Below are 19,681 nucleotides of genomic sequence, written 5' to 3'. Positions count from 1 at the left end.
ATTGAGTCCAAGAATTTAACAGGACTTCTGAGAGGTTATAGCCATCAACAATATACAGGCCTGTAATTAGAACAAGTAAGTAATTTGGAAAAAATGCTAAGCACGGTGTTCGAGGATTCAGTTGGTCTTCAGCTATCAGCTCCCAGCTGGACAGAGATTGCTTTGTCAACCTCCACAGTTTCAGCTTTTCTCCGTGCAGCATCTGGCACCAGCCCTTGCACGAGACACCCCCGGGACAGGCGGGTTTGCTGTGCCACGGGAGGAACACGCTCCCTGCCTGCCTTCTGGCTGCTCTGGGGCATGCAGCTCCTGCAGCCACTGATCCCTGCACTGATCCCAGCTTTCTGAGCTGCACAGCACCCTAGGCAGCAAGGCACCAGGAGCTTTTATTACTAGGCTGAATCAAATGGAAAGGTGATGTTCACAAACAAATAAAGCAAAGGAGATATAGACTCCCCTCCTTCTTCTAGCTTTGACAGCTCTTTCTCATTGCAGCTGTGGCCAGGCACATGCTCTGCACTATCCTGCAGGGTCAGGCACAGCAAAGCAGCAGGAAAATGGAGAGAGAACATGAAGTGGTGCTCAGGGAGCAGAGCAAAACCTTTTCTGTGTGCACCAGAGAGAAACATCACGCTGCTGCCATGCGTATGTCAGATTTGCTTTGTGTCTGAGACCCTGGATGAGCTGATCTCCAGACTGTAGGAAAGAACATCAATGCCATTGTATTTGGCACCTGTAGAAAAGATGTGATGCAGAGAGTAGACATGGAAAATAAGCGCTCTGCAGGTAATCTGTCCAGAATGGGATCAATGAATGCTTGTGACAGCTCAAATAAGCTCCCTCTGAGTTTGTGAAGCTCTTTGTCTCTTTAATTTTCTAGGGAAAGAAAGAAAAAAGCTAAATTTCTTGATGACTTTCACAGAAATAAAATCAATTTTAAAATAGCTTTACTGTCAGTGTTTATTCTCACAGTCTGAAAAATGCAATGTGGAAGCAAAGATAAAGCAGCATTTTCCTACAAATAAACAACAAGCAATTTTCAAATGAGAATGACCACATGAATTCCAGTTGCTGGAGGGGATGCTGCTGATGAGATTGCAGCAGGATGCGTGGCTGCATTCAAGGGAGAGCGCTCTTGCTCACCAGCAGCCTCTGTTCAAGGCAAGTGCCCAGGCAGGTGGGTAGCAGCACTCTGCTGGGGCACTGGAGCTCTTCAGGTGAGTTTGGTGTGCCATCCTGGGGGGATCTGTGTTCATGGGGTTGCCAGGAGGGAAGGAGGAAGGCTGGATATTAGTGGCTGTGTTACACGTTGTGTTTGTTATGGCTTGGCTGAGCGGTGGAGCTGTCAATGATTTCTTTGCCAAAAATGAAAGTTCATTGCAGACTGGCCTTGTTTTGATTAGGAAGAGTTGGGAGGATATACCATAAGAGTAAATAAAGCCTATGGCTTTACCTGCTAGTTTGTTCACTTTGGCATTAGAGGGATTATATTCTAACTGGTTTTTGATTTTTGTGTTACAATTTTTTTTTGCTTTTAGTCTTTTTAGGATTTACTCTAGGTCACAAAAATGTTTCCATGATGGTGACACTTTTACAGTTTTTCTAGTGCTTGGAAGGAAGTTCCCACACACTGTAGGAGATGTTTGTCAGAATAAAAAAAAACATTGTGCTAACTTGTAGGGATGCAGAAATTCATTGCCTTCCCTTTTCTTTTTTGTCCTTTCATATACTTCATTTGGGAAAAACACTACTCACAAAACATCTGTCTGGGGGTTAGTTTGTTCTTCAGACTGAAAAAATATGTTTCCAAATAGAGTTGATTTTAATTGGATGGTTTAGCCACATTTTTGTTGCTTTTGTGAATATATTGTTATCCCTTGTTTTATTGCTGAAACCATGGTTAGGGAAGTGACTTACTGCAAGTTCAGAGAGAACATACTGTGAGAAATTGAGAAAGTTGTGTAAAAATGCTGATACAGCATTCGTTATGTAATAGAAGAAGATGTTGCATGCAGTGTTATTTTTGAATTTCAGTTATATGAGACTAAGATAAGAATCAGTTATCAATTTCAAGTTCCATTATCCTGGCAGCACCTCAGCTCCTTTTGGCAAATCATTTAACCTTCTGTGCTTCCTAGCTAACAATTTAAAGTCAGAATCTTATTTTATTTATTTTCCAGATGTACTTGAAGTACTTCATTCATATGTGTAAGTACTTTGAGGAGAATTATAATTATAAATAAAAAATACGTAAATCTTTATTATATTATGTAAGGATACACATTTGTAGGATAAAGATTGTGCTCTCCATCAGTTAACAAATTTTTATTGTATTTACTTTGACAGTTAAATCTATCTTGACAGCTTGTTAACTCGTGGTTAACAGAAAGTGAACAGAAACTTGGGTTTTCATATCTTCTTCCTCTTCTTAGAGAAACGTTGAAAATCAATACTGCCATAAGAAAGTTAAGTGCCATATTCATGGCCAGATTTTTTTCCTTTTTTCCTTTCCCTTTACAGCTATTAGATGGCTGTATATTTCTCCTACTGCTGTTAAGATGGCTTACAAAGGAGCTGGCTCTTCTGAACACTCGAGTTCTTCACAAGTCAGTAGCTTTCAGCCTTTTTCAAAGTTTCTATGTTCCTTTATTTTCCAGGAGAAGTGTGAGCTCTAGCATAGGTTATTCAAGCCTTGCTTTTCTTAGCAGCCTTGTGAAGACTTCTTAAAATAGTGGCTCAATAGACTAGAGGAGGAAAATTGCTGATCTAAATGACATCCTTATTTTTTCTATTGTGTTCCTTGTCAAAGGGGACAGTAGTACCTTCTGGCATGATTCTAGAGGACACACTCTATTGAATAGTGTGTAATGCCAGAGGTCTGCAATGGAACTGTGACTCAGACTATCTGATTTATGTAGACAGTTTAATAACTTGGCATCCTTGTATCCATCCAAGCTGGATCCATTCTGATCTTCTGGGTTAGGAACAAATAGAAAGTAAAAGCTTTTTAATTCCTCAGTGGAATCATTCCTAAGATGGAATGCATGGACCAAGCATATCAAAACAGTAATTTTTCTGAAGACCAAAAGTGTGTAGGGTTAGAAACCCATATCCAGTGCTTCTTTGTCATTGTCTATTTCTTGTTTGCTTCAGTCTGTCATGAAATAGCGTGTGTTAAGTAAGTTTAATTTGTAAAGAGCAAATAATTTAAATTTTTTATCCAAACAACAAGTGACTTGAGAAAGTAGATATAGAAACTTGAACTAAGAAGGTTAGAGATGCCCACAGGTCAAGGTTTGTTCGTGATGACAGTCCAGTGATAGTGACTGGTGCTGTTGGTGCCAGCCACGTTTGATCATTCTTTGGAGACAAGCTTCCCAGACTCTTCTTTCTGACACTTCCCATGATACCTACAGACCAGATAGCAGAACTGCACCTGTGAAGTGTACATGCTAGCTTTTATTGTTTCTCAGTCCTGAAAACTAAATTGTGTCTACTTAGCTGGGACCAGCAAAGTATAGTCCCCCCCCCACCACTTTTTTCCACTTCTGTTGTTTTGAGGTGGTTTCCAAAAATATAATACCCTTTGGTACCACAAAGGTCATCACTAAGTTTAAATGAAGTAATGAGACCAAACCAGTTTGGCAATTAAACAGGTAAAAAGAATTAATTTTAAGGAGTCCTTCACTGTAATACCTTTATGATCTTTAGAAGGAGTTTTTCCATATATATACACACACATATGAACATCATGCACATCACCTTTGCCTGAGGTGATGTTTCCTAGGAAACTTTACATACTCAGGTATCAGTGGGTCCAGTTAATTGTAACCAAAGTTCTAGCTAGTATGGCAGCAGTTTAATGTGCTTTTATTCATTATACTTATACAATCTTTTTTGGTTTTTCCATGTTGTAATTTGCCATGAAATGACTGAATGATGCTCCTCGTGCTCTTCTAGTATGGTGTGCTGAGAAGGCTAAAGTTTGTTGAGCACACACATTTGCTTCACATAGTCTACTGCTGCCACCATCTCCAGTTTCTGGGCTGTCATTGAGGTTTTCTCAGAGTTATGAAGATTTTAACCAAAATGTCACAGTGATGATCAGCAGCACAATGTGCGGCTCGCTCCCAGAGTTTGCAGAACAGCACTTCTAAAGAAATGCTTGATACAAAATAAACAGGTTTCAGAGGAAAGGAAGGGTGCCCCGTCCCTGAGCAAATACAAGGCAGCTGACATGGGTCACCCAGGATCTCTCCCCTACAAATACCACAAACTTGCTCTGTTTTCAGCAGAAACTGAGCTGCTGGCAAAGTTTGGACACCTCCTCTTTACCAGGAGATTTGAACACTGAACAAAGCAGGAGAATTATGTACCCATGAACATCAGGTGCTTTAAATGTTAATAATAAATATTATTTAAAGCACTTGAGGAAAAATGCCTTTATCCTCTGGATTTATTCCTTCAGAGGCCCATTTCCAGCACTGTCTGATATACTGGACACTTTTCAAGAATGGGAACAGCCCTGGGACCATCTGACATCAGGACTGAGCTGCAGGGAAGGATTTCTCCTGGATGAGGAGGTGATTTTGTACAGGAGGCAGTGAGCAAGAGTCCTCTGCCAGGGATTCTGTCTAAAGCCCAAGGGGGAAAGGAAAATCAGGATGCAGGCCTTAGTCAAGGGAGCAATTACTTCTGGAAATGGATTTGAGTGGGCTGGGATGAAGGAAGTGTTTTGGAACAAGTCACCTGGAATTTGTAGTCCATTTTTTTCTCACCCCCTTAATTTCCTTCATTAATGGTTTTGTTTTGGTTTTTTTTTTTTTCTGAGGGGTTGTTTGGTTAAGTTGGATTTTGTAGCTTTCATTTTTGTAGTATTTTGTTTATCAATTACCCTGTGTAGGGCAGAATGCTCTGTGAAACATGGTGTGGATTGTATAGAACACAGTTCACTCAACTAATACCATCTAATGGGCTACCTCAGTGAGGTGTATTTTTCAATTAAAATTTAATATATTGTTTCCATTGTGCTGTTATAACGGGGACCATTTTATTCTGCTTCAAGTGTGGTTTTATAAATTCTAAGATGAAAATGAGTTGAGAGAACTCTGCCAAGAGGAACTGCAGTCATATATGTGAGTCATAAATATTTTACTTAATTGGGGAAATTGCTCATTCTGTTACAGATTACATCTATCCCTAAATATTTTATTTAATAGTAGGAAAACGTCCTTTCTGGGTCTTTGGTGCTTCAGCACATCACTAACAGCAGCATTTGAGTTTCTTCACCAAGAAATCCCTTGCTTCCTTTGGGATATGCACCCAAAGATCTCTCCAAAAGCTGTACTGGATAGAAGCGGACTATTGTGTGGGTTTTGATTATTCCCTAGGGTGCCCAGGAGGTAACTTTTGGGTTCAGATCATCTCCATTCAAGATGAGCAATTTGTTGGATCCTGGTAATCCTTCAGAGGATGTTGCAGGGCACAAGTTGCTTCTGCCTAACTTGAGCACCTGGCAGCAAGGCCAATTTGGATTGTATAATCAATATTCAGTACTTTTATAACTTCATCCAGATGCTGAGAGCAGAGGAGCAGTGTCCATACATTTTGTTGTTGTAAATCCTTTCACAAAAATCGAACAATTGCCAAGAATGTGTAAAACATCAAAGTAAGAGGCAATTATAACACAATAATTGATGCCAGATGGACTTCTGCACCTGAGATCAGTCAGCATGCCAGTGAAAAAGAGCCGTTTACTGCAAGGAACACTACAGCATGTGCTGGGGTAGCATCAGCATCTTTTCAAACATTATTTTAACCATTTTGAAAGCTGTTAATGTGTTGAGTTTCTTGCTGTGGTTGTTCTTAGACATTGCAGCAAGATCCTCTCCTGTTAAAGATTTCCTGAGAAGGAAATACGATCTTCGCTCTCTCTAAGTCCCGTGGCCATCATCAGGTTTGGCAAATTTTCATTAAAATTTAAAAGTAAACCATTATTTAAACAGTGACTAAATATCATTGGTTAGCTGCTTTCAGAAAGCCTTGTTATCTTCAGGCAATGAAAAACAATGAGATAATATTTTCTTAAGCATTTTGTAGCTAATAAAGTAATGTTTTTAAAAAAACATTGCCATTTCCAAAGCTGAATTTATTAGTTTGTAAAGGTTGATATTTTTTGAAGTAAGCACAAACTTGCCTCCATTATGCATCTGATTTTCCTAATATGAAATTTGGAGGTTTGTTTGCTTTTAAGGGGTAGTGAAAGGTCATCTGAGTATCACTTCAGGCTTTGGTATGGTATCATTCCCCTCTGTAATACGTGGTGGGTGGATGAGATGAAGACTATATTGTGCATTTTTCTGTTTTGGCCATTTCGTTCTGGTGTTCTTGTAGTTATTGGGGGAGAGAAGGGGTGTGGAAATGCTGTTTTCTTAACTAATCTCTTTTGTTATTTTCATGCAATTTTTTTTTCCATCATTCAAAACCTGAGCTACCTTTGAAGTGATAGAGCTCTGTAGACTGGAGTCTATGCAGTGCAGTGCAGTGAGGTGAATGTTAATCTCTCCTGCTCCATGGACTGCAGTTCCCCTGGTGCCAGCTTGCAGTGCATGGCCAGCACCACATGTATCAGTGGGAGTAATTGGCACTCAAAGCACACCTAAGGGCAGGCAGGACTGGAGACCTAGAAGGACTTCCTCAGAACGTTATTCCATTCACCTTTGCATGCCCTGTGACTGACAGATGCACTGAAGTCGAGCAAATTTCTGGTGGTGGATCTGTCTTCCAGGGCTCTATCTCACACTAGGAAACGTTATTGAAACCCTGAAGCGAAGCTCCTTCGTGCTGTGCCTCAGGATTCCAGCAAGTTCTGGCACGCTGACCATAATGCATACAGGTTTATAGCACTATTTATAAATCTCTTGAGTTTCCTCTTGTATTGTTTCTTGCTGAGGGAGTGTGGGATATGCAATTCATCCCATCAGATTTTATTGAGGAGTTATCCGCAGTCATGTGCGTGCTGGATTCTCTTGAGAAACAACATCTGTTTTCTGCAGTATTTCAAGTTTGAAACGGTTGTGAGTTGTTACAGCTCATTTAATTAACAAAAGGATACAATTAAAAAATGTGAATTACTTGAGTTTTTTTGTCAAACACAATGTTAACTCCATAAGCCACAGAATAGGGAGGTTTCCTCTCTAAGCTATTTTTTGATTTTTCAGTATTTTCTAATGAGTTGTTTGCCATACTTTATGTAAGCGCAGATTCCTCTGATTTTCTTCCTCTCTTCAACAGAAACCATGTTATGCCTGTAAAACAGACACTTCTTGTCTTATAGGTGAAAAAGACACTAAACATGAGTTGGATATGGTCCTTGGGACCATCTGTTTTGCAAATTGTGCCATTGTGCTAACCCTGTTAAGGCAACCTCAAGTTCTGTTAGGATCTTTTCGTATAGATAAATGAAAAAATACAGATACATATAGGGATGAATACACCCAAAGGCAGGATGTGAACCACTGGTAGGCATATAGGTATGATTAAAAAAGGAAGCTAAGCAGCATGGTTCCTCCTGGGACCACAACAAACCTGGTGAGCAGAGTCTTGGTGCTTGACTGTGTATAGCTGTTATGTAGCTCTCATGGCCAATCAAATTACAAGTCAACACACAACTGTAATCTAAATGAAACTTAGTTACTCTTCCAGTAACTTTGGATGCATTTGTGGAGAGGGTGTGGAGGAACGCTTTCATTTGCCTGTCTTAAAAATAACTGGCATTCTCCATTTGTAAGGAAGTTCATTATGGTTTTTTGTTCAGTCATGTAAGTAAACTTCTGGAGGATCATAAATGCCTAATATACCAGTAGCCTTCAGGCATTCTTAACTAAAACTGTGGTTTATTTTCCACCAGCTGTGCATTTCCAGGAGTGTAAATGATCCTTAGAATAAGTTGTCTGTAAGACTTGCTGCTCTAAACACAGAGAGCCATAGTAACAAATAGCCCTGTATTTTTCACAGCATCTTTCTGCAGTTGATTCGTTCTCATGGATGTATGGACAGTTGCACAGTTTGTAGAGAAAATGGTCTGTTCCTAGAAGATTAGTTCCTATTAATTCCTAAATTATGAAGCATTCATATGAATTGCATTAAGCCTTAAGGTACCAAGCTCATGCCTTTTATTCTCCTTCTCCCAGGAAAAGTGTGATAGTAGCAGTTTTGTTCAAATTAAGTACTGATTATTTCAGCCATCTAAATCCAGTTTGTGATTTTCAGTGGATAAGGTGCTGTCATTCTCCACATCTTACCCTGTTCTATTCTCACAGCCATGCTGTGCAATGTTGCATAGCTACCAATCTATAACCCAAATGTTGTTGCAGTAGAGTGGAGAGTTTTGCTGCTCTCTAGGCAATATACAGAGGATGTGTATTTTATGAGAAGCTAAGCAAGCTGCTGGATGACTATAAATTTCTGTGGGTTTTTCTCATGCTGTACATAGCTGCTAATTAAGTGATTTATGTTTTACACATATTTTTCATTGTTCATTCTGCTTTTTTCAAGTTTGAAAACTGAAGTAATTTTAGTAATTAGTTATTTCAGGAAGAGAGATAGAGATAGTCTGCTGGGCACTGTGCAGGTACAGAAAGTGCTACAGCCAGGGGATGGTTGGTTTTTCCCCTTCATGCACAAAAGTCTGGGCTCTGGTAACTGAGATCAGGGGGAGGGATCCCTCTGGATCATGCCTGCTGGAGTAAAGACCAACTCACTTACTAATGCCTTCATTCAGCATCACAGAAAGTGGTGAGGGGGAAGGGGATCCTGAGCCTGCAGCCACGTGGAAATCCAGTCAGGTGAAGCCTCACTGCAGCCTTGCAGCAGACTGAGCCCTCTTTTCTTTCCTGCCTTTGTGGTTGAAGGAGAGAAATGGAGGGCTGCAGAGGGAATAATCAGCAGTACTCTCCTCAGCCAGGCAGCCATCTCCTCCTATTGACCTTGAAGCAATGAAAAAGGGATAGATTCTTCTGCAGGTTACCTCTGCGTGTACAGATAATGAGAGCAGAGAGTAATGAACATAAATCTACATGGCTTTGCCTGTTTGAAAGTCTTGGCCATGGGAAAAATGACAGTACATAGTTTATTTTCAGTCTGTGATTCACATAAGTATTTGTTCCAAAGTGTTTCTTCTGGAGGTTTTTTTTGCCTTGTACTTCATTTTATACAGCAATGGTTTAATTCAAATGAACCTATTCCCTTTCGTTGACTTCAGTATTCAATATGAGCATAGCTGAATTTCCCAAACCAGCAATAAACTGGTTTGATATTTGCATTTTTTAAATGTAGTAACTTTTCATGAGTTAATACAGTACAGTTATACTGGTGTAGAACTGTGCCTATGATAGGAAAAACAAAACCAAGTCCAAAATAAAAAATACATATGTAGGACTTGTATTTAATATTTCTTATAAAAATAAAAAAAAATTTAAAAAAACAAAAAAAAATTTTAAAAAATAAAGAAAAACTCTTCTAAATTAGCAATAGTTAAAAAAAAAAATAAAAACACCTTGGAATTTGGGAGTTTGCTTTCAGATGTTGAACTTCCATACACAAAGTAACCAGAAAGTTGTCTTTGGCAATTTGTTCATTCCCCTCCCAGTGAGATGAATTTCATTAAGGCAGTTCCTTGTCAAACATTAACTCAGAAACTGGAAGGAATCTGAGACAGAAAATAATTAAGTTACCCTAATGATGTACTAGTCCAACTATCGGGGCCAATGGATAAAGAATAGTAGCAAGGTGTTTTAGTACTTAGCTGAGATGCCAGGGTGGTGTCAGCCAATAAATGATGTCATGCAGTCAGAGGCAGGGTTTGGTCAACACAAACTGACAGTTTTGTCTTTTAATCCTACTACGTACAATAACAAAACATCAGGAAGAACTGTATTTAAAAACAGAGGAAATGTACTGAGCCACTAGAAGAGCTTGTTGCATTGTTTTTCCTCTGAGCTAGATCTCAAGTGAGATGATGGCTGCGCCAGTACTGAGCTCCCGAGGCGCCTTTCCCCCTGCTCAGCGCAGGATTAACCTCTGAAATGGCAGCAGCATTTCCTCTCCAGAGCAAATGGGACTGTGCTGGGGAGGTTTTCCTTTTTGCTTGTATTCCCATGGTGGAGTCATTACGTGAGTGCTCGGAGCAAGGCTGAAAGCATAAGGGAGATGCTGACCCCCTCACTGAGAATGCAGCACCTCGGGCTGGCAGAATGAAACACAGTCTGACCTAGAGCGTGGGGGGCCTTTAAGTCTGGCACTCTGGAGCAGCTAGGATGGTGGTCAGAAGTTTTTCCTCTTCGGAGGCCAATTATCCTGTTAGGGCTTGCCTTTGGCCAGAGCAAACACTGTAGCTGAGCTGTGCTTGTTGGGGAATTAGCGAGGATAGAGGGAGGAGGTTGCCTGGCCTTGAGCTCTCTGCTGGAGAGCTGGAGGTGATGGCTGGCCACAGCGTACTCTGGCTGCTCCCCCAGCACAGCCTGGGGCCTGGAGGTGATCTGGCCATGTGGTCAGCACATTTAGTTCATTAGCCAACCATCCCTGGCCACAAAAACATGTCTTGACATCAGTTCAGTGTGTTGAACAAGGCTGGTTGCAGTAAGATGAGTGCCAGAGCCAGCTCCAAGGCAGAATCATTCAAGGGGTTCCCAGGGTGAAACTTCCCTTTTCCAGCAAGCTGTTTCAACTCACTCATGAAGACATACCCTAATCTGACCCTTTGTGTAGGTTATTGTGTTTGGAGCTTTTCTGGTACTCAAGTCTGTATCATTATTTTTCCAACACAGCCATGTTTTGAGGTCACCTCCTGTGGTCAGGTTAACCAGCCGTTTTCATGAACTCTGCTGACTTGCCCTGGCGAAAAGTTTGTTCCTCAAAATCTAGCAAATAAGTTTTAATGCTTAAAAACTCTCAGCCAACAATCAAGCAAAGTTGAATTCCAGGTTTGTTTTGAGAGATTGTGAGATCTTTCATCAGTTTAGGTATTATTATAGGGCCCATTACTGCAGGGCATTTTGCCACTTATGAGGTTAAGATATCAAAAGGGTTTAAGGAGTCATGAAGCCCAAATGCTGTTTTTAGATTTCCTTGAATTAATGTAAATACAGTGAGATATCCAGGGTGTGAATCCAAAATTACCCAAGTTGATCCAAACTGGTCCTATTTTAAAACTGCCCCACAGGTACAGCCTTTACACTCCAGTGGGGGGGGGGCACTAGGAGTAGGGAAGCCCTTCCTGGCTTAAGGGGCTGAAACAGGAGTAAATGAAGTCGATCAAAAACCAGCATTATTCTGCTAAACCTCCTCTCCAGACATCTCCTTTGCAAGGGAGAAGCCAGGAATCCTGAGGCAGGGAGTTGGGAGATGGAGGAGCCTCTGATTTACAGGGGCTTAAACTGTTGTGGGGCACTTCAAGGTTTCAACGTCAGTCATGTGCCTTAAATTGCTGCTAAAAATGCCAATTTCAAATAATAGTATAAATAGCCTGAGCAGAGCTGTAGCTAACTGTGTAGTTTAATTCCATGAAACTATTGACATGTTTAAAAGTATGCAGATGCTAGTGTCTTATGCTAGATCAGGATCTTAATTATGCATAGTTTGAGATAATTGGGTTGCTTTAGCTTAGTATCTCAACCTGTTAATTCTAACTACTAAATTAGGATTCATCTGTAATTCTTGTATGTTTAGAAGAACTATTTCAATTTGCTTCTGACATTAGGTAAGTGTTATGATTAATTCTGCTTCTATATTCTGGTTCTCTGTGGTAGATGTCTGAGTTTAACATGTTCATATCACCAGGTAAATTCAGACAATTACATCTTTGCCCTTTTCTGTGTGATTTTTTTTTTCAGGAGATATAAATTGGATAAATGTTCTGGATAAATATTTTGGGAAACAAGCAAGTCCCAAAGGGTATTCATTTTGTTACAGAATTTGTTCTTAGATTGCTGTACTAGCCTGTATTTTTTGGCTTTTTTTTTTTCCTCTTTCTTGTCTTTTAGAAGCTCATACTTAAAAATTCATCCAAAAAGTACAAAGTTTGACATTTTTAACAGAAACAAAAAATGTGGTACAGATCACATCTGTGTTTAAGCCTGTGTTGAACAATCCAACCTTTCTCTTAATCTAAGGCTTACATGCAAGGGTAGACTGATTATCTGCTTACAGGTGCAGGAGTATAACTGAATGTCATTGTTACCACAGATGAGCACCATGCCAGGACTGCCCACAAGGCCATGCTTCTATGACATTGACCTTGACCCCATCACAGAGCAAGTGAAAGGATTGTTTTGAGAGTGACATCCAAATTCAGGTCAGTCAACAGCCTTTATTTTCCTGTTCCAGCTTGGGGGAGGATGTTTGTGCCGAGTATGTGTGTAAGAAAGGTTGTCAGGAGTTTATCTAGGCTCTAGTTTCAGTGAGGATTTCAGACACTTCGGAGGTGTATTTCACAATGTGCAATTTATCACATGGGTTTCTCATTTGCTCAATGGTGACTGGCACTTTGCTGTTGTCCACTAATGGTGCCTTTTGGATTTCCTGGCACTGTCAGCTTGGCATCAGGAGGAGCCAGCTCTGCAACTGTACTGCTCTTGGCTATGGAAAAAGGCAGTCTGAGGAAACCATGTCATCTTACTCACCTCAAAAGAAATACTCTGATACTGCACTCACGTGGCAGCGTGTGTCTGTCCTTACCTAGGTATCAAGGAAGATCTTTCTCAGCGTGCTCATGAGCTCGGCTTTGTTTTTTCGTGTTCTGTTTTCATAGCTGCTGTCATCTCCCTCAAATGGTAATAAGCATTTCAGGAACACAAAGCTGTCCTCTTAGCCTGTTTTTCATACTGGATTCTCTCCCTTTTCCTCGAAGGTTGCAGTTCCCCCACCACCTCCTCCCTTCTCTAAGTACTTAATCTTCTTGGTGTCCTGCTTTAATTTTGTGCAGCACACGTTCCTCACTTAAAAATACAAGATGTTATGAAAATATTTCATGCTCCTCCACTTTAACCTTTTAACATAATAAGTGGAGTAAGAGAGAATGTAACCCTGACTGAAACAAACCATGTGTGCCTGTCATGGGATTCTCTCCTTTCATCGCTTAGCTCTCTCCCCCAGTAGATTGGTCTGGAGAGCAAAAGGGTTTTTCTTTTTTAAGACAGAGCAACACTATTACTAAGAGCTAACAGGACTATGATGGGACCCCAGATCAGCCACAGCTTTGAGGTGGATGTGCCCAGGTGCTTCAGCCCTGCTTTAGCAGTCCTTTCTTACTGTGGACTGAGAGAAAGGGCTTTCATTTTCTATTTCTGAGTTTTGATGGATTGTGTGGAGGAGGGCAGAGGTTTGCACAACCCAACCAGACCAAGTGAACTGTTCACTTGCCCACACATTCACGTGAACGCCACAATATCCGTGAGAAGGAGAGATTCTGAGAGCAGACTCTGCCAGTTTGTGTGTGCCAGTCAAGACAAGCAAAAAGCACCTACCTTGAAAGTTAACCTGTAATTACCACAGGTAATTAGCTGTATGCAAACCATCCCTGACTATTCTGTGGCTGGGTGGTATTGCGCATACCACTGCTTGGCACATATCCTATTTTTGTTACTGATAGACATGATGTGTCTGGCAACTTCATGCATACATATTGATTCATCATGTGTCAGCCATGTAATTGCTTCTGAATCATTTGGAATGACTGTGGAACCCTAATGTAAAATCTATATGCAGATTCACATAGCCTGCTTAATTGGGTGTTTACTGCCTAGTCTTACACAAATCCATCCAAGCCAGGGACTGATGAGTTTGGAAGAACAACAGTAATTAAGCAGACAAAATACTCCATTCCAACTGTGAAGGCCTTTCATTGGAAGCTGTGCATGAAATGAAAATGTTAAACTTGGCTTTTAGTCAGTGATGGCGTTTTGGAAGATATAAAAAGAAATGCTAATGAAGTCACAAAAACATAATAGGTAGGAAATAACATATATAGCCAACTATTAATAAATTATTTTCATTATATTACGGAATTATTGTTGGCATCTGTTGATAGATGAATGATTCATTAAGTTTAAGCCTTTTAAAGAAAAAAACAGCTTGGTTATATAGATTTCACCAATATAGGCACATGCTCACCTGTGTTCCTACCTTTAAGAATCTAAATAAAAGCTCTGCAAGTATGGTAATACCCAGTGAGCACCACACAAGGTAGTCAAGTGTTCATTAGCTCTAGAATTCATCTGGTTCATGTGCTAGATTTGTACATTGCTAATTTTGGAAGAAGAGATAAATAATATTCCCATGTAGTCTTTACTCCCAACTTTCTGTGGAGAAGTTTAGTAGTATCCTTTGTTTTCACATACACACTGAAGTGAACCCACACTGTAGGTGATATTACGCTTTTGAGGTCTTTGTGGGTTTGTTTCTGTGATGGCAAACCAAGGGTTTCTTTTTTTCCATTTCATTTGAATTCTTCAGCATTTTAATGTATGATGTAATATTACTAATAATATGGTGTTTTGCCAGCCCATTAGGGCTGATTCAGATCTTTAAGACATTTTAATTGAAAAATATTTATAAATTTGTGGAAAAGCTGCAGATATTTCATTATAAACATGCCTGTAGAGCTGACAATAGTTGTTTTAGTGTGCAGTTAATATCCTCCTCTGCAGTGCTTATCTTCAGACCTGTGAAAGAGATAGAGGCAGAAGTTCCTGCTTCTCAGGATGCTGTGTGAGGCTCTGGCTGAGCTAAAACACTGGGTGTCATTTGCCACTCTGATTTTTCTCTATTCCTTCACACCAGTCATTTGAACATGCTCTAAAAAGTCATAGAAGCCAAAACCTTATCATAAAAGTCAACTCTGTTTTTCCTCTGTTGACAAATAGCCAATACATGGGTAGACAATATTGCAGTCTCTCTGTAGGAGCAACATGATCCATCAAAAAAAATGAAACAATATACAGAAATGAACCCAAAGGAATCTGGCTAGTCCTTCGTCACTGGCCACTGTCCTATTTAAATTATACTGCCCAACTCATCCACTAAGAAAGTTGAAATTGTTTCCTTAGGAGCTTGTCTGTAGAGAGCACCAGTCAGATTAAGACTTACCTGGAGACAAGTCTGCCAATAGGAAGGAATTTTAAAAAAAAAAAAATATTTGCTCAGTGAGGGGAAGTCTCAAACTGGACCTGCACAAGTAGAGTCTCTTAAGGACCTTTGTGAGCTCTAAGGATCCCTCTAATTTAATCTGTGGCAGTAGGTGCCTGCTCTTACTGTGCAGGCTTTGAGTATCCGGGTTGATGGCAGCAGGGGGAAATTGTTCTCCTCAGTTGCTTGTGACTTCCGAAGGCTGCCACTGTCCACAGTGTCTGATGTATTCTCTCACTCTTCTCTTCAACACTGGCACAGCATGAGAATTATTTTAATACACAGCCTGGATACTTTGAGCTTTTCTGAACTTGAGAGGAATCCCAGGGCTCGGCCTGTAAGCATCTTCATGGCCATAAAGAAGTCCATAGAGAGAGAAGACCAAAACTGGTGTTCTAAAATTGCAAACTATTTGTTAGATGTTTTCATCTTAATCTATTCAAATACGAATAGAAAGTGTTTTAAGACCTTTCCCTTACATCCATTAAACTGAGCCTATGGACAAAAAAATTACTTCCTTTAGTCTCATTCCACAGTGTTAGCTTTCAGTCAGCAACAATGACTACAGTAATATATGATACAGTCTGAAGTCTGTATCATGCTGGAGGATGAGTACAGATTTTTGTTTCTCACCTGGTAGGGCTGCACAGATAATAAATAGGAGGTTCATATGGCATAACTATATATTTTTGTTTATTATGGTTAAGGCAAAAATATCCCATTTCTCTGAAGCACTCATTTTAGAATGTGACGCTTTTTTTTTTCTTTAAAGAAAGCAAAGATATCTTGTTTCAATGTATAAATTTCTTATCTTTGTCATTTCAGAAGCCTGAATATTAAGAACTCCAACTTTCCTGTTTCCTGCAAGTAGGAGACAAAAAATGAATCTGAAATATTCCTGTTATGTGTCTCTGGAGCAATGTCAAGATAGACCAAAGAGCAAAAGTTTACTCTTTCTTCAAACTAGTTTTTATGATGAAATATAGCTGTATGGTTAAAAAAAAATGGCAAGCTAAAGTTTTACTCTCTGTAATGCAGGAAGCTCTCTACTAGGGCTTACGCTTGTTTGTGGGTAAAATGACATTGAAAAAGAGCAGTTTTTCAACTCAGAGTTTTTGTCTTTTCTCAGAGGAGTGTACAGAAGTATTTCCTTTATCTTGGCTATCTACTAAAAACTTGCATAAACATGATTATGCTGTGTGACCAAGCCTATTTCTCTCTGAAAAGTACACTTTTGCTCCTGGCATTCAAGAGCTGAAACTACACACAGATTAACTGCACATTTTTGAGTTATCATCAAGCGTTGCTCTGGATGCGTTTGGGCAACAGCCAAGCTTCAAGCAAGGAAGATATTAAACAGAGAAAGAGCAGAGCATGTATTTTGTAAAAAGTTTTTAATGTATAATTTGTTTCCTTGTTGGGCAAAGATCTTTTGAAACACTTAAGCCATGGCTGTCTTGTATCCATAGGTCTGTCTTTATCCTAAGCATGTGTTACAGGCTGTCCAGCTGATTATGTGCTTGTTGTGGTGAAGCTGGTTGTTCAGACAGGGCACTGCTGCTTCTGAAGCGCTCTTTTGCTCCTGTTCATGGCTAATGAAGCCTCCTGCTGTGCTGGCTCCCGACCTAGAGTTCTTCCCTGGCAGTACACAACGCTCAGTAACAACAGAGGAACGTCCATCAAGCAGGGACGCAGACAGGGCACAGCTTTTTTATGCTTCATTTTGCAGGTTTTAACGACCACACTTGAAAAGTGGAGAGTATTTCCATTTGTATTCAAACAAGTTGAATTACAAACCGTGTACTTTCATTTGTCTCAGCAACTTTCCTGGCTCTTCCTAAAACCTGTAGCAAAACAAGCCTTAGGCACAGGATGCTGCATTGAACTTTCCAAAGTGCTACTCCTCAGGAAACTCTCGCTGACTGACTGTTAGTTCCTTCAATAACAAAAAATGCAACAGAACAATAGGGTGAATCGAGACAATAGGCCATTGTTTTTTTTAGGTAAAAAGCGGTGAAATAATGATGAGAGAGTTTATTTTCCTGATGACGTTTTCCATCCTGTCGCTTTGCTCTGCTTACGCACATCTGCGTGTTATGGGCTTTTGCAGTGTAGCCTGGTTCCCTTCTACAGAGCCACATTTGGAGACTTAATTATCTCAGGACCTCTGTAGTAATTGAGGGGTTTGTTTTGGTTCTTAAAATCATGCTTTGTTATTTATAAACTCAAAACTATAATTATGGACAGTAGAGCAAACTGGGGACAATTAATTGTCTGTGCCTTCCCTGGAGTAGCACGGAAATGTCTGCTGACTGCATTTCAGTGCTATTCATAGCATGGTCCTCAAGCACCACTGTGAAGATTGCTGTGGGGATTGCTGTGAAGATAAGTGTAAAAACTGGAGCAATTTAATATTTTATCCTTACTAGACGATAGAGCTTGTAACAGCCTAGACTGTGGATGCTTTAATTACACTGGGGCGTGACAAACATGATAAGTAGAAAGTCAGATTCAAGCTCTCAGAGCTGCTGGGAAGAGAGATTTTTTTTATATTTTCTATTAAATTGTGCCACAAAATACAACTCAATGTTATTCATACACACAAGTGTTGTAAATTGGTCTTGCAATTTATCTAGCACACACACTCATCTATCTAGCCAAGAAATAGCCAAAGAGTTTTGGAAGAAAATAAGTGTGGTTTCAATACTAGTTTTCCTAGTAGCTTCCTTACAAGAAAAATAAACAAGGTTTTCCCTCCATTTTGTCCAGAGAAATTCAGAAAATACATAATTGTGCCTTTCTTGGAGTCACTGTGGTTCTCTGCAGGTGCACTGGAATTGTCCCCATGCAGTGTGGGATACTAAATGTGGCACTGTCTGATTGCCTGTGAAGCTTGGATGGATATGCATGTTGGAGCAACAAGTTTTATAAGTCATCTCAAGCTGCTGTTTGATATTTTCTATAGTGTTGTCTCCATCTTATTCCTTCAGGCCACACATGCTAGGACCATTTATCTGACCCAGCAGTTTTTCCCTAAAACACCATTCCAGCTCATTTAGTTGAGAGTTTGAAAACATCCTGTAATTTTTCTACTGTCATGTGCACAGGATTTGTTATATTGTTTAGACAGCTTCAGTAATTCAAAGAAAGCTGAAATGGCCACTTCTGTCATAGCTTTTCCCCCACTCCATCTGGTTAACTAGCTCCAAAATCTCTCATGCTATTGCATTTTTGGTCCTTTGATCCAAAGGGATTGAGCTATTGGCCACCAGCTGAGCCACTTCCTCCAGGCGAGTTTAACGTGAAAACTTTTTAAGATCAGTCTTATTGATGTCACAGTCTTATGTGTGTCACTTGTTACCTGGATGTGACTGTGGCACTCCTTTGTTTTTTGCATCTACTCTGAGCAACATTGTCACATGGCAGAACCAGAGCTTTATAAGCCAGCTTGCCAAGCTTATCCGTGCCTTGCTGAAGCATGTTTAGCACCATGCGGTTGTTTATTGTCAGAAGATCTGCTTTCTGTAGTGACTGAATACTTTGCTATTACTACTGCTGAACTAATTCTGCAATGACATTGAAATACTTTCCAATACATGCAATAGGTTTCTTCATTTGTAGTGTGAAAGTCAAGCTTCCAGAATTTCAGTTGCTATGAACATGAAAATAAAGTCTGTGTGCTAACGTTTAGTTTGCACAAGTGGTGCCTGTCTGAATTCATTAATAAATACATCCAGTATTTAATATTATTCTCTCTCTATGATCTTGTCATGCCCATGTCTGCAGCTAAACGCAGCTATGCCAAGGAAGGAGAGGAGCTCAGCCATGGTGTGGTGATGTGCCAGATGTGAGCAAAGCATGGGACTCTTACCTGGCTTCCCAGAACCCAGGAAAGTATTTGGTGCCTGGCTGTTACCACAAAGGGCCATGCACTAGAGGGTTGTCCATGGGTTCTCCATCAGAACAGTCCTTTGGAAGTTAGTTTGTGCTTGGGGAAGGACACACTAAGCTAACATCCTGTCCTGGTCCCAAAATAATCTTGCTGCTGCCTTTGGTCCTTGATGTGAAAAGCTGGATCAGGTGCAAGAGTCAGTTGGACAGTTCTCACTTCTCAGTTGTCAGCTGGATTTGTGTGAAGCAGTGTCAGGTACAGGAATATTTTCTGTGGGTTTCTCAAGGTGGGATTCAAACACAAGGGATGCAAAAGCTTCAGGAGTTATGGGTGCTAAATCATTAGGCCCTAACAGAGCAGAAAACACCCTGGGAGCACAAATTAATAAAATGGGAAAGGTGGGGGAAGAAATTGAGCTTTGCAGGCACATATTGGACAGCGTTCCTGTTTTCTAAATAGCTAAATGAAGTCCCAGCCATGTGGTTTGCATTAGTACTGGGTTTTTCACATACTTCTCATGGCTAGATTTCCAAGCAGCTTCTCAGCTTCCCTGCAGAGTTTCAGCCAGGACCTTACCCACATGGAACAGGTCTCAAGCACTGGGTT

The 19,681-nt window shown here is 40.3% G+C and overlaps 1 protein-coding gene across 3 annotated transcripts in view; it reads left to right on the top strand.

Moving 5' to 3' along the window:
• Nucleotides 1–18,932, top strand: part of MTHFD1L (methylenetetrahydrofolate dehydrogenase (NADP+ dependent) 1 like) — a 145,520-nt gene extending 126,588 nt beyond the window's left edge. For all 3 annotated transcript variants that reach the window (XM_050972386.1, XM_050972387.1, XM_050972389.1), the window contains 2 exons: nucleotides 12,244–12,352; nucleotides 16,009–18,932. In XM_050972386.1, the coding sequence (XP_050828343.1) occupies nucleotides 12,244–12,333 (90 nt within the window). In that variant the 3' untranslated portion in view covers nucleotides 12,334–12,352; nucleotides 16,009–18,932. The remainder of the gene's footprint in view (nucleotides 1–12,243; nucleotides 12,353–16,008) is intronic.
• The last annotated feature ends 749 nt before the right edge of the window (nucleotides 18,933–19,681 follow it).

Source organism: Serinus canaria, chromosome 3, assembly GCF_022539315.1.
Source record: "Serinus canaria isolate serCan28SL12 chromosome 3, serCan2020, whole genome shotgun sequence".
NCBI lineage: Eukaryota > Metazoa > Chordata > Aves > Passeriformes > Fringillidae > Serinus > Serinus canaria.
The sequence above is the reverse complement of the archived record's forward strand: the minus strand, read 5'-3'. Positions and strand labels throughout refer to the sequence as shown.